General features: G+C 36.2%; 1 protein-coding gene, 1 long non-coding RNA gene and 2 pseudogenes across 3 annotated transcripts; 2 read left to right on the forward strand and 2 right to left on the reverse strand.

Annotated features, from left to right (window-relative positions):
- Positions 1 to 673: 673 nt before the first annotated feature.
- Positions 674 to 3,852, forward strand: LOC143637306 (apyrase 2-like). The gene is made up of 9 exons (XM_077104731.1): positions 674 to 964; positions 1,590 to 1,718; positions 1,812 to 1,868; positions 1,961 to 2,053; positions 2,143 to 2,348; positions 2,510 to 2,601; positions 2,680 to 2,897; positions 2,982 to 3,171; positions 3,682 to 3,852. The coding sequence occupies exons 1-9, from the start codon at positions 689 to 691 to the stop codon at positions 3,825 to 3,827; spliced, it is 1,407 nt and encodes a 468-aa protein (XP_076960846.1). The 5' UTR covers positions 674 to 688; the 3' UTR covers positions 3,828 to 3,852.
- Positions 3,853 to 10,816: 6,964 nt separating this feature from the next.
- Positions 10,817 to 11,167, forward strand: LOC143637333 (peroxidase 60 pseudogene; annotated as a pseudogene).
- A 1,134-nt stretch (positions 11,168 to 12,301) lies between these two features.
- Positions 12,302 to 13,453, reverse strand: LOC143637311 (NAC domain-containing protein 90-like; annotated as a pseudogene).
- A 6,231-nt stretch (positions 13,454 to 19,684) lies between these two features.
- LOC143637272 (uncharacterized) lies at positions 19,685 to 21,776 on the reverse strand. 2 transcript variants are annotated; one of them, XR_013154399.1, is made up of 3 exons: positions 21,134 to 21,776; positions 21,002 to 21,052; positions 19,685 to 20,156 (listed from the first exon to the last, which is right to left on the reverse strand). It is a non-coding gene; the product is annotated as an uncharacterized LOC143637272 (long non-coding RNA). The 2 variants fall into 2 exon arrangements; XR_013154398.1 differs by having other exon boundaries at positions 19,685 to 19,923; positions 20,052 to 20,156; positions 21,002 to 21,776.
- Positions 21,777 to 22,684: the final 908 nt, after the last annotated feature.

The following is a 22,684-nucleotide window of genomic DNA, read 5'->3' on the forward strand; positions in this document are numbered from 1 at the left end:
CACTGATATAATAAAGAGAAAGATGGGCTATGAACATATATTTTTTTAAAACAACCAACAAACATAGAATGCTTAGATTATTTGTACGAGGTGACCCAATGGTATATTGTCAGCTGGCCCAACTCAGTTGTATGACGCTCTTAAGCACCTCCAAGATATCTCCAGTTCCGGGAAAAACTCATCCGCCCGAAAGTCTGCGGGTGGTAAAACCCGGATGCCCTCAATATCTAACTGAAGATCACAAAGATCTCAGTCTTCCTTCATTGAGCCACGCATGTCCCTCCTAAAGTGTTGTAAGTGAATATTAAACTTGTGTCTCCATTAAGAAACACAAAATTTCAACCACTACACCATATTGGAAAGGACGGCTATGATCATATCTATTAGCCGGACCTTGATAAGCCGTCCATAATAATATAAACCCATGTATATAAAAATAAATAACAAACGTGATTAATGTGAAGTAAAAAAACTAATAAATTCTTATATCAAACAATAATAAAAAAGGAAACGGTTGAGAAGTCCCTTTTGTGCGTTTTGTTTAAACTTGGCCACTAATTATTACACTCGCTTATTTAAACTAGGCTACTTACTTAATTAAGAGGCCAAAAACTATTCTTAACAATATCTCCGATTGGGAAAACACAACAATCCTCAACCGGATATCAGCTAGCCCCTCTCCGAGAAAATGCATTACGGCCGCAGGGGTATTGTGGTCATTTCAACACCTCTCCTAATTGTCTTGGTTTTGTTTTTGATACCTTGTGTGAGTTCCCGCCACCATGACGTGATTTTAACCAACCGCAAGCTTTTGGCACGTAACATTCTGAAGACAGACTCGTCACCAGATAGGTATGCTGTGATTTTTGATGCGGGTAGCTCAGGGAGTAGAGTTCATGGTTTCCGTTTTGATCAGAATTTAGAACTTGTACACATTGGTGAACAACTTCAGCTTTTTGAGCAGGTAACAATATCATTGTCCCCATTTTGTTTTTGGTCTAACATTGGTTACCTTTATTTTGGTTTACTTAAATAATATAGTGGGTCATTTTGAATATATATATAAATCACACTACCCTCATTATTGTGTCGCCACTACCTCTCCCGCAACTAACTCGTTAACCCGTTCCATTAGGGGTGTGCAAGAAACCAAAACTAAACAAAAACCAACATTTCGTTACCAACACCACCACCATCGTGTCTGCCAACACCTACATAGCTTACACCGCCACTTTCACCAAATTGAATTGTTTTTCTTAAAAACAAATATTGATTTTGGTAATATATATAACCACCACCACTTTATATAATTTTTTTTTTTGTAAATTAACTCCATGTCTAAGGATTGAACTGGACTTCCCAGAAGCATAAACCTCTACCAATGGATCAACTATTCAAGTGGCGGTTACAATTAAAAATAAAAATACTTTTTTTCTTTCTAAACCAGCCAATTTCCACGGCTTGTGTAGGATTTTCCTAGGATGTTACACGATCGATATTTGTTTTCATTTGTTATTTACATTTCTAACTTAATTTCTGTTGGAAGAGATCTAAGATTTTTCAGATGGCATGATACTTCTTTAATGTAGGTGAGACCAGGTTTGAGTTCATATGCAGACAACCCACAAGAGGCCGCAAACTCTCTTCTGCCTCTATTAGAGAAAGCCGAAGAGGTTGTTCCACAAGACGTTCAACCAAATACACCGGTTAAAGTCGGGGTTAGTGATTTGTATGCGCAGCTAATAAGTTTACAACTTACAAGAGCTTTATGATTATTCATTTATATACCTGAATTATGCATCTATATGTAGGCAACTGCCGGCCTGAGAATGTTGGGAGACAATACTTCAGAAAGCATTTTGCAAGCTGTAAATAATACAACCCTCCTGCAAATTAAATTTAATGATATTTATCTGATATTACTTTCATTTAAGATTTACTCACACATATATATATATAGGTGAGAGATCTTCTAAAATCTAAGAGCAACTTCAAAACAGAAGATGATTGGGTAACTGTTTTGGATGGAAGTCAAGAAGGTTCTTATCTATGGGTGAGTTACTAATTACGTTACATGTTAATTATTACTATATCATATCATTGTGTTATATATTAAAACGTTTCTTTAATGGATATATATAGGTGGCCATAAATTATCTGTTAAAAAATATAGGCAATGATTATTCAAACACTGTCGGCGTAGTTGATCTTGGTGGTGGATCGGTACAAATGGCATATGCTATTTCAGAAGCAGATGCGGCCAAGGCTCCAACGGTAGCGCAAGGAGAGGATCCTTATGTGAAAGAGATGTCTCTTAAAGGAAGCAATTATTACATTTATGTTCACAGGTTTACCTCCAAATGTATTTCAAGAAATTGAAAAAAAAAACAGTTAAATTGTAAATGTGAAATTTCTATCATTATTAAAACTCAATACGAAAATAATTCAGATTCAAGTCATTAGGATCCTTTATGTTTTTGACTTATTATTTTTAGTTTTTGTTATACAGTTATTTGAACTATGGGATATTAGCAGCTCGAGCTGGGATCCTTGGTCTAGCAAAAGACGTTGACAACCCGTGCATCTTGGCTGGTTATAATGGTTAGCATTAACGTCAATCAACATTCCGTCGTTCTTGTGTGTATTTATGAGTAGTGATTATAATTTCTTGTCATTTAGGAGTTTATTCATATGGAGGAATTGATTACAGAGTTTCAGCACCTTCTTCTGGTTCAAACATGAAAAAGTGCAGGAAACAAGCAATAAAAGCTCTAAAAGTAAATGGATCAACTTGCGCATACACGGAATGCACCTTTGGTGGTGTATGGAATGGTGGAGGTGGTGATGGTCAAAACAGCATGTATGTGGGTTCTTCCTTCTACGACCGAGCTGCTCAGGTATTACTACTACTACTACTACTTCTACTACTACTATTAAAACTAAAGATGCTTTTCTCTAATAATGTTTTCTTGCTTATATAGGTCGGTTTTATTAATGCAAGTGAACGTGTTGTTGAATCTCGTCCGATAGATTTTGCGGTGGCGGCTAAGCGTGCTTGTAAAACGACACTTGAAGAAGCCAAATCTACATATCCTAATGTGTATCCCGAAGACCTACCCTATTTATGTATGGATCTTGTGTATGAATACACTTTGCTTGTAGATGGTTTTGGTAAGTTTTTTGTACGTTCTTAGTTAGCAAATCACACACGATAAAGGTAGCATCGGTGGGCTAAGTACATGTCAAAACGAGTCATTTTTAAGTTAGGGTAAAATGAAGTCGTAGGTTGCCCTATTCTATACTCCCTCTGTCCCTTTGAAAGTGTCTACATTTCCATTTTAGTTGTCCCATTGCAAATGTCCACTTTTAAAATTTATTAACTAATTTCCAAGTTTACCCTTACACAAATACAATCATTGAAACTTTTTAAATTTTGTCTTTTTATATATGTAAAGGGCATTATAGTTATTTGTTAAGCAAAAAGTGCAATAATTCAAAGTTTCTTAAAATTTGTGTTTTTCAAACTATGATACTTGTTATGGGACGGAGGGAGTATAAAAGACTGTTCAAATCAACGTCTTTAAACAAATAAATGGTTAACATTTTGTCCTATAAAATTCAGTTTGAAAATAAGCAAAATGAAATAATAATATATTTCTTCTTTTGTTTTGTTTGTAACAGGCTTTCAACCCGACCAAAGTATTACACTTGTGAAACAAATAAAGTATCAAGATTCACTGGTTGAAGCTGCATGGCCACTGGGCAGTGCAATTGAAACCGTGTCATCAGACGAAGGAATTGAAGCAGTTTCACAAGCCACCGTCTAGCCACATATATATGTACTCGTGCCACTACTATTGTGTAATCAATTATATCAGGAATAAAACTCGAGTCCCATGGGTTAATGGGTTTAACATTAGATCAACACGCTGTTGATGCTTTTTGTTTTTTGTTACTTGACTTTTATTTCCTAAAAGACATCAAAACCAAATAAAGTAGAACGTCATTATAATTTGTACATACAGAATAAAAATAGTTGCGCACAATATTTATATAAAAAGAATTAGGGCCTTTTTGGCATGAGATAATAGTATGGACAAAGTACTGAAATTGATCATTACGATTCCATTTAACTCCCTGGTTAACATATGAGAATGTAATATATCATTACTTTCTGTCTTTTCATAGGCACAAAATGACGCATGAATGTAATACGTATGACAAAAATACTCATGTCTCAAAAGAAAGAAAATTTACCAAAAAAATGGTAACGGCAACAGCGGTGGCGGTGGCGCTGTGACGACAGTGATAACTTGAACCACATTTTAATATGTTTATATTTTTATGGGATGTGTAACTAATACTGCGTACCAAATACCAAACGCGAAACGCCTAGCTTACAGAATATTATGATAATCATTTTTATAACATAACACTATATTAAACACACTCAAATAGCGCCCCATAGAGTGTTAAGAGGGGGGGGGGGGCTCGTAACGCCGACTACACCCTGTTTTTCCTCTCAATTTCCTCAATTTGGTCAATATGGCCTTTAGTCGTTTATTATATGAACTTTGGTACTTCATACGCGTGTGTTATATTTCAAGTCACAGGTACTTAAAGCAGCTATTTTGAACCTGCACGAGCACGGAATGAAGATCTGGGATGTCCATCACGCAAAACGATGCAAGAAATAATGGTTGTCGGTGAATAGACTCATCGTGATACGCGATGGGAGAGGAGGAAGACCCATCGCGTACCGCGATGGGATTAAAATACTGATTTTGTTGACCATGGTCCATCGCGATATGCGAAGGACCCCAGAAAACCCCATCGCGGTGGCAAAGACGGGAAAGTTAGGGTTTTTAATATAATATCCTTGTGACGACCCTATCATCATCTAACACTTTCCAGGCAGTTTCCAGAGCAAAATATGAGTATTTCCATCATTCTGATTCATCCGGAGATCATTTACATGTTCCATATCATCAGAATTGAAAATCCTGTGATGTCGTGACGCGGCTAGTCTTCTAGATTCATACTCGGAATGTAAAGTTTGTATTATTTCAGTTTTCTTATGTGTTAAAGAACAACTTGATTGTATTTATCTTTGATTAACCTATGAGTATTGATGTGTAATATTGTTGTGCACTCCGATGGTTTAGGTTTATGTCTATCTGAACGATTAGTTTGTTGGTTGCTATGATAATTGCTTATATGGTTGTTTGACTAGTATGAATATGATAAAGCATACAGTTGCCATTAGTTGGGTCGAACTGGTAAGGATTGTTTGATAACCAGTGTCGTGTTTGTCTAGTTAATCAGTTTGTGTTGGGATTTGAGAAATAATATGTTAAATTAACATGAGATTACTGTTATATGCTTACTTGAACCCCGAGTATGATATGTTTCTGTTAATTGATTAAAAGATTGTTAATTGCTTGTTTAATTATTAAAACCAAACATGTTTGTTTGTGTGATCAGCACTACAATGCGTTATTTCATAATTGTATAAGATCTTTTACACATTACATTGACCACATACTCCTTATGGTTCGACACCTTACTTACCCTAGCTTGCTTATGTGATCAAGACTTGATTACAATTGTTTTTTACTAGATAGCAACAGTGTAGCATCCCTTCTTTGATGCACCTGTGTTCACAATGTTCAACTTGTTTGAAAAAAACCCAGAATTTTGTTAATAAAATAATTAAAATAATCATTTTAGGGTATACAAATTTCTATAATATATTTCATATAAGATTTTATCTTTATACTTATAAAGTATAAAATACGTAAACAAATCTTATATTTATACTTATGGTGGTGTATATCATCAAGTAAATAGCTTTGAGATATATAAATCTGATCATTTTTAAAGTAATAACATAGTTTACATATATTGACGTTAAAAAAACTAACCGACAGGATAAATCAAAACCTGATGCATCCACTATGTATATAATTAAATGCATTATCGGTAATTTGGTCCACATTGTTTTTTGGAACGGCCATCTGGATCATTGATGGGCCGCTAGCCCATCTCATATTCATTTTCATTCCCCTAGTATAACTTGCATACCACACTTAGAAGGAAATCTACTATACGTGAGAAAATCACATGGTCAAATTTAAAACTCTTTTTTTTTTTTTTTTGTTACATGTAAGACTTTTAACTTTTTATTATTATTATTTTTGGAATGGCAATGTATTAAAACAGGGGGCAAGCAAAAGCAAGCCATCAAAACAAAACTGAAGGCAAAAGTGATACAAGTTACAGATTATATATCAAAATTGCACCATCTATTTCAATTAACTCCTAGCTAATTTCTTTAATTTATCTGGCATCCACCCAAGTACTCTCATTTTAAACGAGTCTTTGGGTACCTCGCATTTGGTCCACAAAATCACTACAGATCCTTTTTTTTCTTTTTTTTAGTATTTTTATGCATTTAATTTATTGCTTGTTTGTAAGTATCAGTATTATCAATTATTGTTTTCCGCATTCCATTATTGGATTACGCATATGAGCATATCCATCCACATGCATAAATATAAAAAGATCTCAAAAAAGGTAACGATAAAAGAATATAAAACTACCTTTAAAAAGACAATGTGATTAATGTGACATTAAAAAATTAGATTTAGTTTCAAATTTTCAACCTAACATGATTAAAAAACAAACGTTAGCTGTAAGCTGTCCCTTTGTCACTTTATATATTCTGTCGGTCTGTCCAAACTGTAGCACAGACTTAAATAGTAAACTCCACAGCCCGAAACACTTAGATCCGGTATACAATGCTAAACCATATTGGCTACCGGCGGGGTTATTTCACGTCTCCTACTCGTCTCCTTGGTTTTGTTACTATTGCCTTCTGTTTATTCTCTAATTAATGATGGCATTTTATCAACCAACCGCAAGCTTTTGGCAACTACCGAGACAAACTCGTCATCGAATAAGTGATTTTCGATGCCGGTAGTTCAGGAAGTAGAGTTCATGTGTTCTGTTTTGATCAGAACTTGGATCTTGTGCACATTGGCAAACACCTTGAGTTTTTTGAGAAGGTAGCTTCACATCACCATTTTGTTGCATTACCATTATTATATGCTACAACGTGACACTCATACCAATTAATATTGCCCCTTTCAACTCTAGTGTTCTTCTTTTATTCATCTCACTACTATTTTAGATTGAGCATTATAAGCCCAATATATCTACACAGTCGATGTAGGATTTGCATAGGGAGTTAGTACTTAGTAGCCATGTAAATGATCCAAACCGCTTGTGAGCTACTCGAGATTTGTTTGTTTAAAGCTCGAATCAAGTAGAGCTTAAACAAGCTGGAGCCCGAGCTTGAGCATAAAAATGAGCTTGTTTAACAAACAAGCCCAAGCTTCACTTATTGAGCTCGAGTTGACAGTATGAAATTTAAACGAGCCTATTATTTATATAATTTTAATAAATATATTTTATAATAATAATTACTATATATAAAACTAAATACAAAAAACAAAATAAAATATACTATGTTATATATAAAAGTTAAAACTTGGAAATACATAAAATTAATATAAATGCATATAAATCACTTAATGAATGGTAAAGCTTTAGCCTGAAATATTATCCATGAGCCAAGCTTGAACTTTAGAAGTAGAGCTCTAAACGAGACATGCTCGATCACGAGCTATCATAAGTTATATCAGCCGAGCTCTTGACTAAACGAGTCAGGGATCGGCTCGACTTGTTTACTAGCGGTTACACAATCAATGGTTGCTTAATTTGGGTTTTTATATACATTCTAACTTTTTTTTGGTATAGAGATCTAAGGTTTTTCAAATAATACTTCTTTATTGTAGTTGGAACCAGGTTTGAGTGCATATCCGACCAACCCCAAAGAAGCTGCAAATTCTTTTCTTCCTTTATTAGAGAATGCCAAAAAGGTTGTTCCACAAAATGCGTGCCAAAATACGCCGGTGAAGAGGTAGGTCCCAGCAGAGCCCAGTTGGACCCGCAAGACTCACCTTGAAGAGGGACGTCTGCGCAAGGACCAGCTGCTTCCGCAGGACCCACCATGCTCAGAAAAGACCTTACACGCAGTACGCCAGCTGTTCCCGCAGGGAAAGCCTCCCAATGGTGAAAGTCACAGTATTTGCTCCGATCAGTATTGTGACGATGTCGGATTATTGGAGCCTTTGGCCCTGGGAGCTCCTCAGTGGCGAATATCTCGGTGACGCTTTTGGTGAGTGGCGTCCATCTGGAGTTCTGGTTCGACTGTACGTTATCCCTTCCGCCTAACCGATGTTGCAAGCCGGATGAGGTGTCAAAGTTTACCCTTGACTGCCAAATGCCTAGCTTCCGCTTTTTGTTTAGTCGGGCGGTAAGGACGTTGTCTTCTCTTGTTTTCTAGGTGTAGAGGTTTGTGCTCTGGGGGAGATCTCTACCCAGTTGCTTCTCCGTTTCCGCAAAGCGTTTAGCTTCTGTCATGATGGCATCCCAAGTGGATGGCATGCCATCTCTACCCGTTAAGGTGCGGATGAGCTCTGGGTCGTTCGCGCCCTGGATGAAAGCAGCGCGAACAAGATCTTCGCTAATATTACCCAGACTTAGCTTCTTTGAGTTGAAGCGAGTGATGAAGTCTGGCAAAGATTCATCTTCCTCTCGAATGCAATTGAGGATTGTCCATTGCTCCTCGGTATACTTTCTTTGTTGGCTGAAGTGTTGGCTAAACTTCTGCTGGAAGTCTTCCCAATCGTAGATGTGGTGGACCGGTAGACGATCGAACCACGCTCTAGCTGCCCCAAAAAGCGTCATTTGGAACATGTAACACCACGTAGGTTCCGTCCAACTACTGACGGTTGCCCCCGCTATGAACCTGTTCAAATGATCGTCTGGATCAGATATACCATCGTAAGTGCCGATGTTGGACATCTGTTTGGCACTTTTCGGGACGATTGCTTCCGCAATGTCCCTTGCAAATTTGGACGTTCCTGCCTTTGCAGCAGTTGGTGTAAATGTTTTGGAGAAGTCACGTGGGTTTCCACCCACGTTTTTTGGTTTGAAGGTTTCTCCAAAACGCCTTCTCGGTTGGGAGTCCGTTTCCTTACGCTTCCCTTTCGCCCTATGACGAGGGTTTGCGTCACTATCGGATTCCTCCGAATCATTGTCCAAGTACTCTCCGAATTCCTCAGGCTGTTGGAGTGAACGTAAGCGTTCATCCAACTCAGCTTGGAATTCTTTTTGACGTGCTTCCGCCCACGCTTTAACTTCATCGAGTGTTTGGCGGGGGAGCCTCGTTCGTTGTCTCTCTAACTGGGTATCGGTGAATCCCAGTGGGCGATTATTTACTGCACTTGCCCCAGCTTGGGTAACTGGGGTAGTGTTCGTAAAATTTACTGCACTTGCCCCGGCTTGGGTAACCGGGGTAGTGTTCGTAAAAACTGTGTAGTCGCCGGTATTCCCCCCAGTAGCTGGGGTTGTGGTTACCGGAGTTTCTTTAACCATCTTTCCAGAAGTTTGAAAAAACTGAAAAGAAATGAAGTTCTAGCTTTTATCCCACGGATGGCGCCAATGAAGAAACACTAATTGACCCCGGGCAGATTACGAATAATCTGGGGGTTAAATAGATGTTTCCCACGAGGGGTTAGATCCGGCAAAGATGGTTCTTCTGATAACCTGCAAAACAGACACCGTGAGCTCGTCACTGAGAAGGGGGGGTACCTCCTTGTGACCACCCTCCGGCGTGAGAATCAGACTAGATTGCTCTTGAATATAAGTGTATATTAAGAGATTGCTAGAGCAGATATCAGGTATAAGATATAAGATACAAGATAAGATGAGATGATCATACCATTTGGGGTATTTATAGCCGAAGGTAGGTTTCCAAGAGGGTATAGCCGGCTGAATAGTATTCCTGTTCTACCAACTGTGGCCTACGCACGTGCCATGCTGGTAGTTGGTGGGTAGGCAGCGGCTGACAGTGACCAGGCCTGCTGTGTACTATTCCTTTCCACCAACTGCAGGCTATGCACGTGGTATGACAGGAGTTGGTGAGTAGGCAGCGGCTAATAGTGACATACAGTACAAGAGCATGCTGCTCGCCATACTGTTGTCAATGAGCTGTCGTATCTCTGGTCAGATCTTTTGCCCATACCTCGTCAGGTACAGTACAAAAGATCCTTCAGTATCGTACGGACTGGCTCATTTGGGCGGGAGTATTCCCCCTCCCGCCTTTGTGCGGGATTGTTCCCGGCTTTGCTCATTCCTTCAGGTGACTACTGAATTATTTTGAGAGCTAAGTGCCTTGTGCGTGTAGCCTTGCTGCGCGGGTGGCAATGAAGATGGCTTGTATCCGCAGCTGCGGGAACAGGCGGAGTACTTCGCCATTGGGAGGCATTTCCTGCGGGAACAGCTTGCGTACTGCGCGTAAGGACGTCACGTCTCTGAGCATGGTGGGTCCTGCGGATCCAGTTGGTTTCTGCGCAGACGTCTCTCTTCAAGGTGAGTCCTGCGGGTCCAACTGGGCTCTGCTGGGACCTACCTCTTCACATGTTTAATAAAATGATAAACAAATCCTTCAAAATAAACACAGTAATTTCTATTAGTTTACATGATCCAGTCTTACCTAATATTTTTTAAGAGAAAAACTCATTTGAATTCGATAAGGAAATGATTTGGAATTCTTTTACAATAAATTTGCTTAATTTCTTTCTAAATATTTGTTTGTATAGGTGGTCACACAATCGGTGTTGCTCATTGTTCTTTAATTAAAGATCGTCTTTACAACTTTAAGAACACCGGAAAACCAGACCCCGCCATGGATTTAGCGTCGTTAAGCTCGTTGAGGCGCACTTGTGCTCAGAATGCAACTGTTGATCGCACTGCAAACTTGGATCAAAATCCTTTTAGCTCTGCAGTTGTTGACAAATCTTTCTACAGTCAGATTATGTTGCATAGGGGAGTTTTTAAATTCGATCAAGACTTGGCGTTGGACAGTTTAACCAAGTCCACGGTTGCAGCCATAGCTCGTTCTTCTGATTTCACCACAAAGTTTGGTCAAGCCATGGTTAAGATGGGTGCCATCCAAGTTCTCACAGGAAAACAAGGAGAGATAAGGAAATCATGCCGAGCCGTTAACCCGCTAACTTTGACTTCTTTAATTAATTGATTTAAAAGAAACAGCAATTTGGTTTCGTTGTTATCTGATGGTGTGAATTTTTGTGGTTGACATATTTTTAATAATTTATATTTTGGTTTGTTTCCAGTAATGTGTTTTTGCAACTTTTGCAAAGGTTTTAATTAATGAGAAGATTTTTGGAATATGTTATTAGTGTTACTTAGACTCTTTATTTAAGTGTGTTTTGTATATTGATACTTGTAATTAGTGATATACATAATTGTGTTCTGGGTCTGGTGTCCCTCTTCCCGTTTTTGTCAAAACTTCGTTAATGTAAATATTTAATATCTACTTAGAGATTTGATCGAGTCCAATGCTAATTCTGATTTTTTTGATCGAGTTTTTTTTTACTAGAATGATGATTATAGAAATATTAATTATCAAAATGGGGTGTTTTAATCAGGGAGCGTGTGTAGGGCCGTTGGGGGTGGGCAACCAATAAATAAAAGAATAAATAGCATAGATTAGTTAAAAACAAATAAATAAAAACTTATTTTGATAAATAAGTTTGAAAACCCCCAAATTTAGTGAATAATTTTTCGAAAATCACCATTTTAGTTAAAAAAAAACCACTATTTTTTATTCGTCAGTTGCAATAAACATCATTTTTTCAATAATTCATAATGGTAAAGCGATAAAAACACCACTTTTCAATAATTCATAATTCATAATGGTAAAGCGAAAATCTCTATATAGTTGACCATATATGATATATCTACAACTCAAGACTCATTAACAATTTTCATGAGTGTATACTAATATTCTAACAACAAATACATTTATGTCCGCGCACGTGTTCAACTTTTTGACAATTTACATGTTAGGTAAGTTAAATCATCGCAATAGCTTACTTTTTCTTACAACGAATATTCTTTTTACAAGTTGGCCCATTAATTAATTTATTATTTAAAAATAATATATTCTCACTCACGTCCCATTTATACTCCAAGTCTACCTCGAAACATGACAATATGCCTTATCTCTTTCCATTTATATGCATTATAGACCATTTCAAATATTATATACATGATATTATAACCACGGTACGGTCAGCACTACCACATATATTTAATTATTTAAGGCAAAATCAACACCAACTTCTTTTATCACTTATTTATGGTCTTAATTTCATTATCCACTATATTTTCCATTTCATAGTACGGACAGAACCTAGCTAGCTACATGTGTAATTGGAAGAGCTCATAATATGTTTGTAGGATTAATGTTTCTTGAAGACGACGTCGCATGACCCCTACTCCCTTCGGGTCTGACCATCTCTGTTGGCCCTATCCCGAAAGGACTCCTATCGAAAGCTCGTGTTGTTCCGGATACCACATAAACTCTGCATAAGCTCAACTCGTGTCGTAGCTACAAAAAGTAATTTGTGAACTATTTTAGTTAAACTCATTTATTTCAGTTTTCTCATTATTATAAGCTTTCAGCCAACTTTTGGATAAATACATGTTACTTTGTGTTAAGTGAAATAATATTTTCATGGATTTAATTAAAATTAATGAACACATGTAGCACCTTTCTAACGGGGATACCGTTGGTACCATCAACCTCTTCTTTAATGGCTCGGTATTCGTTCATTTTCCATTCGGTTTTCTTCACTCTACGCGACTTCCCTTCATAAAACACCATCGTTTTCTTCACCCCGATCACTTTGTTATCTGACGAGTAGACATACGTAGGCGAACCAGTCGCTTTCCAGTAGCCAGAGGCTGTGGCCCGGCTAGGCCGTCTTCCTTGCTCTTCCCTTTCCTGTCTCGGCACAAAAAAGAACCATTGCTCGGTGTCCCGTCTGCATAACTCTCCAGCTAACCCTACACACAAACTTGTTAGAACGTATTTGGACCCACAAGATTTATCAGGTTAATTAGGGTTTCCTAGTTAACCTGATAAGCGTATGTGGGCCCTGATTGTACGTTCCAATATAAAGTGGTATTAAGAATTCAATATTGCCATTGAATCTTACTTGGAAGTTGACAAGGATTGTGCTCATAGACATTGACGTCCGGGATCACGTGATGGATATCACGTGTCCTGTGATTTTGGAGCTTGTTTGAAAGGTAGAACAAGATGAGTTCTTCTTCGGTTGGGCAGAATCGGTAGATGAGTGAGTTTAGGTGTGGATCTTGTTCCGCTTCCGCCATTGTTGGTGTTAGTGAATTAATCTTAAAAGTGCATGTGTATTTATATAGCGTTGTTGAAAGAGATGGTTGCCGAGTGAAATTGGAAAAATGGGACAAAGACAGAAGGTCTTGAACAAGTCATGACTAGACCTTCATGCTACCATGTCCACTACTTTGCCTTGTTTTATTGAACTAGTCAGCCTTTTTAGTTTTTATTTAGTTCCTTTTTAGTGATTTATATAACTAGCCCCTCAAGATTTTCTTTCACAATTTAAGCCCAAATAGTACTCACGTCATAAGCGTATACTAGATTACATTTACTAAGTTATGTGTCCACCGTGTCAGTTTCATTAGGTAAAACGGTTAGGGGGAACGGGTGCTTCTCTAAAGTACCCGGCCTAGACTACCCTACAACTCCACCAATCCTACAATATCATTTTATTCTTATTCATCAACTATGATGAACTACCTAAGAACTCCCATCTTTAGGGTGGACGGAGCTCGTGCCCCCATGGGATGAGTGCGGTGCCGCCTTGGTCATGACAGTAACGCCACCTTATGGGCACCGGTACCGAGCAAAAAGCATCCCGCATGGCATGGCTATTTTAATGATACCGAAGCCCAACAAGTATATATATACACCAATTAACGGTAATATTACAGTTTCAAAAAAGTTTTAAAATAATAATTTAAACATATAATAAATCAACCAATTTATGCAATTTTTTCATACGAAAAAACTCTACTCATCTTCTTAAAAAATCTCTACCCATTTTCTCAAATGGATCATTTTTGTATTTCATTGTCTAGCTCAGAATCCGGAGCGATGATGATGGTGGTTAAGATGTCGTGAAATTTCTTGGTCTAGTCGCACAAAAGGCAAGTCGTTGTCCAAAAGAAACACGAGTTGCGGTAAAGAAAGATCGCAAAGCAGCACACGAACGACTAATGGAAGATTCTTTCGCTGAAGTTTCCAAATTCAACACAAATCATTTTTTAGGCGCAACTATCAAATGTCGTGGGACCTATCTTTACGAATTGTTGCCGGTTTATATGCAAATTTTGAGCGTTTTCAACAACGTTATGATGGTAGATTTAAAAGGGGGTTTTCAACAATTTAAAAAATGTACAACCGCAATTTGCCAGCTAACATATGGGACTTTTGTCGATGCATACAATGTGGTACTAGCTACGTCTAACATAATAATAAGTGACAATTTACAAAAAAAAATTGCAACAATATTATTTAATTTATGGGATAAAATATTTGCCTAGAACAACTAGTTATGATATAAAACTTTTATACGATGCTTAATCATGAACGAATATCTTTATGAGGATTATAGGAAGCATCAAACACATTGGCATTGCCAGAATTGTCCAACTGAGTGGTGAGGCCAATTCATGCGAGAATATCACCGGTGCCCAACGATAGCACTTGAAGCGATTGCCTCGCAAAATTAATGAATATGGCATGCATTTATTGTTCACGCCGGGTCGAATAATGATCTAAACCTCCTATACCAGTCACCGTTATTCAATGAATAAATGTGTGGGACGACACCCAGGTGTCTGGTTGACGTGAAAGGAAATCCTTTTGAGTTTGGTTAACTACTATCTTGCATATGATATATATCCCACTTGGGCGTTGTTTGTAAAAACACAACATTTTCCCGTGGATAGAAAATAAAAGTTTGTAGAAGCACTGACAAGAAAAGATGTTGAAAGGGCTTTTGGTGTTTTGAAGCAAAATGCGGAATAATTCGATTGCCAGCACGACAAATGCATCCTAGAAAAATAAGAAGGATCATTTACGCTTGCATCATTCTACAAAATATGATCATATAGAGTGCGGACAAGACTGATGAAGATTTCAATAGTTAACTACGGGCATGTTTGGAATTGAGTTTGAAAAATGCTTATTGGCTTATGTGCTTTTTCATAAAACCATTTTGAAAAGCCATGATTTTTGGCTTCTGGAAAACAGTTTTTTAACCCTTTCAAAAAGCTAAAATAAGAAAGTTTTTTATGATTGCCAAACACATTTCAACGCTTTGACTTTTTGAAAATGCCAATAAACATTTTCCAAACTCAATCTCAAACATACTCTACATAAACAAGAAATGCATATGGCTTTGCAATTTAATCTTATCAAGCATATATATAATACCGACTTACAACAATATTAAGAGTTAAATATTTTTTATTTAATGTTACTTTCACTTTATTATTAGTTTTTTTTAAATAACTTTGGTCGTTACCTTCTATTTTTTTGCTACCGTTTTAATTAATGAAATATTATTTTATTTAAAATTTTGTCATTTTCTATTTTATAACTATACAGTTAATTTAGTTTTTTCAAAAAAATAGAAAAATATAAAATGGTTGAATTATGGATTGAGATGAATAATAAGTATTTCCATGATCAAATGAAGGTTACGAATAAAATGACGTGACAATAAAGTGAGGGAGAGAGATTGTGAATGATGATGAATGACGAGAAGGGTGCTTCATCCGCAGCTCCACCTTTATTGGTGTCACACATCTTTCAAGTACCTTAAACCATTATTTATGTAAATAATTGTTTCATATATATGATATATATATATATAGGGGTGAGTTATTGTACAATAATGACTTATCGTACATTACGTATGCGACACTGCTGGTCATCGATTTCAATTTCACGCGGTGGCAATTTGGTAAATAACCCAAACAGTAGTTCGCGATCAAATTCATCGAGTTAAAATCGATTCCGATCCAAATTCAGAACTCCTTAATCTATCTCATCCAATTTCTAAACTCTAATAACAACTTACAGTATGAAATCTCAAAAGTTAAAACCCAAAATTGAAAAGAACGTCACTGAACATTAAAATCTTCAAATTGATCAAAATTTGATGATTTAATCAATCGAATTGATGTGTAAGAGGCTTTAGAATCATCAATCGATTATGAAAATACAGATTAACACACTTAATTGAGCTCTGATTAGGGTTCATGTTTAAACGTTCTGACCAAAATAAACACCAAAATGATGATTTAATTAATCGAATTGATGTGTAGAAGCATTTAGATTCATCATTCAATTATGGAATTGCAGAAATAAATCACTCAATCGAGCTCTGATTAGGGTTCAAAATATTATGTTTAAACGTTCTGAAACAAAACTGAATACCTTTAAATGCTCTGACGAAAAAAGAACATCTTTAAACGTTCTAATACATTCAACGAAGTTCTGGGTGTTAAAAAAACGAACATCTTTAAACATTCTAATACGTTCTAAGAAGTTCAAGTTGTTTAATAAAGTTTAGAAGTTCTAAGAAATTCTGGGTGTTCAAACTGGTAAAGTTTAGAAGTTCTAAAAAGTTCTGGGTGTTCAAAACTGATAAAGTTTAGAAGTTCTAAGAAGTTCTGGGTGTTCATAACTTCTAAAACTAACAAAAAAAAAAAAAAAATTAAACACCTGTAAACTTGAAATTGAACATTGAAATCACTTCATATAATCTCATAATCATCAAACAATCATCAATCGACTGTTAATTTGATCATTGATTCGATCATATGAACAAAATATGGAACGCCTGCAACTGGGTTTACTCAAACTCAAAATTGATTAATTGAAACTTCAAATTGATGATTAGTTGGACCAATTTCAAAGTTTAATTGACCAATTAGTTCAACAATTTCAATTTAAATTGGTCAATTTTATCAACTGATCTGTGAAAATGGCGTGACGAGGAAGATGGTGTTCACGACGGTACCGTTGACGGTCGCGACGGTAGATGCAATCAGTGGACAGCGACGGCGAAGGCGTACGTAATCGATGGAGCATTGGAGCGGAGGATCAAAACGGTCGCATGTTTTTTGAAAATCGATGGTGAAGAAACTCGTGTATCTATTGTATGATAAGGGATTATTGTATTTGATCCTTTATCTCTCTATATATATATATATGTATAATATATATATGGCAAAGTTAACGTATAATGAAATTAACGTGTTAATTGTGAGAATCAAATAAAGTAAGGAAAATTGGATACTAATAATCCAAACTATTAATAATTGGCCAATAATAATCCCAATTAACAATTTAACCGGTGACAGTCCCAACTTTCGGTGTTGTTACCGATAACAATCTCAGTCTAATAAACCCTTAAATCCGTTAATTATAATCGTTAAATTTATGTTAAATGACTGAAATACCCTTCACTAAGAAATAAATAAAAAATAAAATTTACACTATTCCAGTCATCACACTATTCCGGTCATCATCTCCGACCTGCCACCATTCTGGTTATCATCTCCGATATGCCACCATTCTGGTCATCATCTCCGACCTACCATCATCTCTAGCCCGCCACTGTCAACAACCATCTCCGTTAACATCTCAGTCAGCTACTACCATCATCTTCGCCCATCACCACCACGATTTTCCGGTGAATGAATTCCGATCGGTGGTGGTTTTGCGGTAGTTACAGGGCGGTGGCCGTGGACCCGTGGTTGTTGAACATTAGACAAGCGACGACAACATGACTACGGTGGCTATTAACGGCCAGATCGATGGCAATTGTTTTTGTCGGTGCATGCGGCTGAAATGGTAATGGTTTTCATGACCAGATCTTTATCTTTCTGGAGTCATTGTCACAGCCCGATCTGAAGGATGTTGTAGGTGTTGTTAAGGTTCCGCCCGTACCCAGCGGCGGGTTTGGTTTTCCGGTGTGGATGATGGTGGTTCGGGCAGAAATGGGACCCGACGAACTGGTGTGATGCTGACTTTGGTTTTCCGGTGTGGATGATGGTCAGGGGCCGACGAACTAGTGTGTTGCCGGAGATGGTGAAGGTAACAATGGCCAAAGATGGCGACTAGAATGTGTGCGGGTATTTTGGTCATTTAACACAAATTTAACGATTACAATTAACGGAGTTAACAGTTTATTAGACTGAGATTGTTATTAGTAGCACTACTGGAAGTTGGGACTGTCACCAGTTAGATTGTTAGTTGGGATTATTATTGGCCAATTGTTAATAGTTTGGATTATTAATATCCAATTTTCCATAAAGTAATTATATATATACAAGTAGAGTAATTATGTAATTATTATGGAGTAATTACATAATTACTCTACTTGTATATATAATTATTTCACTTGATTCTCATAATTAGCACGTTGATTTCATTTTTTTATTCAAACCCTATATATATACGGTAGGTTATAATAAAAGAAATAGTTTTCTGTAAAGAGTAAAAATAAATATAGGCCATTTGGATCTAGAATTTAGTGGTTGAAATTGATAATTTTCAAAATACAAAATAATTCCGTAAGAACTTTTCAAAATACCAAATAGTCTCAAACTGGTTGTTTTACACCTCTACTTGTTACCTTAAATTACAAAGCTTTCCATTAGCCCATCAATAAGCCTGTTTAATAACTCAAGCCCATAATAATAAATCCTTTTACATAAATTTGGTGAAACTGGATGTTGCAACCGGCACAGCATAGTTACGTTGAATCACCGTGACCCACGCTGCACATTAAGCTAGGTTTTACGCTTAGCCAGTGTAGGCTATATATGGTAGTCCCAAACTCCCAGTGTTGTATACCTTGGACGTTGATTTCGTGTGACGAGTTCATTTTTTACAGCTAGATCTCTTGTGCATTATTTTACTAACATTTTTTTTTATGTTAAGGTGATAAGAAAAGTTCTGCAACATAGATGACTGCTCGGTCAAGATCTCGGGTCATGTGCTTACGAAGGACGAACTTTTGTAAACGACTTCAATAACATGTATTCTAGAAATCTAAATTAAATGCTTTTGGCATGTCTTGTGTATTTTGTGCATTTTAATATAAACAAACTAATGTCATGCTTTCAGCAAAGTAGTAAACAAGTCCAAGTTTTTTTTTTCTTTTTAAATCACTAGCTTTGTTCCAATGAAATTAAGAATAATTATATAATTTTTGACCAACTTTCGTTGGCTTATTATTATATATATTAAAATGGAGATTTTCTCTACCTCACAAAATTACTATTCATTTTACTATTCAACTCATACATAGAAACACTTTCATATGGTTTTATATTCTTTATTTTACTTAATTTTTTAACTACTTATTAAAAAAACTATTATTCATGGAATATACAAATTTCTTTGCATATTGATAAAGAACTAGGAATTGTACCCTCGCGTTGCAGCGGGCTAAGTTGGTGTCATGTTTCATGTGCGTTAGAATTCCTCACCCGGCTTTGGTTATGGCAAAAGGGTTAGGGGGCTGAAAGATAAACAATTCCCAAGCCCTTGTATTATAAATTAAGAAACCAACATGAAAGCTTTAGAATATACACAAATATGTAATGTACGTTAGGACTTAGGAGTTCAACAAAAGATACACATGACGTATATAATGCCTTACCAAGAGAAAACTTTGTGCCACAGCTAAAGCGACCAACCATTTCCAAGAGGGCGGATACCAAAAAGAATGATGTTTTAGTTCGCGGTGATGCGTACATTCAAGTTATACCTCTCGATTTTTCTTCGTAGTCTCTTCTTTGTCATTCCCTTAACTTAACCACTTCAACATGTAGCCCACAAAACAAACGACAATTTCCCTGCCACAAATAAATTGCAAGCAATCAGCCAATACCTTAAATATGAACTTGGTAAAAAGTATTTCAAACAACAATGTTAATTCTGCAAACCAAAGTATGTGAAGATAACGTTATGGAACTGAACTTACTTGAGTATGCCATCCCATATAGCTTATAATCTCCCACTCGGGCAACTCACGTGCAGTCTGTCTCAAATGTCTTTCCATACTGTAACTTTTCAATCCCCCACTAATCTATCAAATATAAAAGTGAACTTAGTATCAATAATGTGTTGCTCGATTTGTAACATTTATATCTTAGCCATAATCAAACTGAAGCTAGAACATCAAATTTAAGATGGAGAACAAACCCCTTCAATTTTGAGTTCACTTTACTAAAAATAAAATTTCTTCATGTGTGTGATGTTTGTTATCCCCCCCCCCCCCCCCCCCCCCTTAACATGTATTAGAAAAACTGAATTTTCAATATATTTTTGTTCTTTTCACCTGAAAATTTAAGTAAATCAATAAAGAAAAGTTCAACTAAAAATCATTGTTGCTCTAAATCTTTAAACTATCTAAACACAAATGTGAACTAATTCATCATTTACCTTTGTTGTATCATAAGAAGCTAATTTGATTGGTGAGCAATGTCGTTTGGCCTAACTGATGTACCCGTTTAGCACCATCACTCGATGCCTCGATGGTTTATTCAAAGAATAAAAATCATTACTATAATTAAAAAAAAAAAAACTAAAATCTAGTGTGGCACCTGCATTTTTATTAGCTTTTCATACAAAGTACTTGTAAGTTAAGAATAGGTTCTTAAAAGTCCAGCTATATATTGTAACTAATGCCAGATTATTAAATAAATATGACAATTTACCTACAAAATGAAAACCAATATTGTCAAATTCGGAAGACAAACTTGAGTGAACTCAAAAATTGTCCAAAGCTTCCTAAGGTTACATTGAACTGCTTTATAGATTATGGTCGCTAAACGACTAATTTCGGCTTAAAAAGGAACCCTAACCATGTCCAAAATATGTAATAATTTGACCCAAAACTGAAATTTGATAAAATAATAACATTGCATGTACCAAACTTGAGATAGAAAGAAGTGGCTCGTCTCCGATCTTTTGATTTGCAGCCTGAAAATTAAGAAAGAATTAAATATCAATTACAAAGTGGGAATGTAATTTGACAAACTTGATTTGATGAGTATTTCTTACCTACCGGTTAATGATTCACAAAACACCCACAACCGCGGCACATAACCACCATCCACCACCGTCTTCTTCGTTTTTCAGTTCGAAACCCGATTGAATTCGCAAACCCTAATCCCCAATAGATGTTCTTGCCACTCTTTCTTCTTCAAAACCTAACCTAGAAAAACAAAACAGGTAAAAGCAGATGTTACCTAGGAAAAAAAGACATGATCGGAGAAAGTGTTACAGCCGATCAATGAGTTCGAGAAGAAACCTAACATGTAAACGATCGAACAACAAAATACAACAAAATTTTGGGTTTGTGGTAACCTACCTTGTGAATGCTGATGATGAATCGCCAGAGAAAATGAAGCCAAGTGTGGTGGCAGAAAAGTGGGAGAGGTGAAGAAAACTGATGATAAAGCATAGGAAGAGAGATGTATGACATTCTTGGGGCTTCATCATAAATTGCATATCATTCAAATGTTTTCTGTAGGTAGTAAAGTGAAATAAACTAAAAACAAAACAGTTTCCCATGTTATCTATGTACAAAGTGTAATATGTGTATGTATTGGTGTATGTATAGGTGTGCATCGGAAGTTAGTACACAAAGCATCATCACTTGTAAAATGGATGAACAGTGGTAAATGTGAGACAAACCAAAGTTGCATTTTAATTATATATATATAATATGTAAATATGAAACCATCAATGGGTAATTTTGGAAATCAATTGCAAAAATGAAAAATGACATGATTGATTTGTTAGCTGACTTTTTTACATAAAAGGCTTATTAAAAAGCAAAACTTTTCGATATATAATACAGGCTCTGTCTATTAAGACACACCATTTTTCTATTTATACACTCTCATATGGTCATATTGATCAATATGAGGCATATCATGTATGACATAAAACACTTTTGTGTCTGATTTGGAGCCATATATGCTTCATATTGGGCAATATAGACCATATTGGGGTGTCTAAATAGATGTGAGGTGTGCCAATATAACGACCATAATATACATGCTCAATTGGTTTGACGGATAAAAATTTCTCAAATTTTTATGTTTCATTTTTACTAAAGTTACGTTTGTTATGTAAATGCTTCTGTTAATTAAAATAGGTTGATCTCCACCGTAAAACGCGGGTATAAAATACTAGTTATTTAAAATAAATACTAAAATTTTTGGGTGTAGCATTTAAATATATAAACCCAAGTTTGAAATTGGAATAAGAGGTGAATAAACAAAATTAAAACCATACCATTGTAAATAGTTTCATCTTTGTCAGCGTAATTAACTGTATAAACTGTTATAAAATCGCTATTTAGTACTCATTCACAAATGAACATTAAACTGATCGATATGAAACACAACACAATTATAAATGAATTTGACATGACACAACATGAATAAATATATGAACCGGTTAGAGGTGAAGATATCAACCCATTATCCTGAGACCCATCACGCATTAATATACAGATAACCATCAACAACCACAACTCTTGGAAATATTTTACCGTCCATTATTTTGTGATGTAGATGGCAATTTCATATAATAGTAACCAAG

This window comes from Bidens hawaiensis, unplaced genomic scaffold, assembly GCF_021521415.1.
Source record: "Bidens hawaiensis isolate Kalapana, Puna unplaced genomic scaffold, B.hawaiensis_p1.1 tig00008219_1, whole genome shotgun sequence".
In the NCBI taxonomy this organism is placed as follows: Eukaryota; Viridiplantae; Streptophyta; class Magnoliopsida; order Asterales; family Asteraceae; genus Bidens; species Bidens hawaiensis.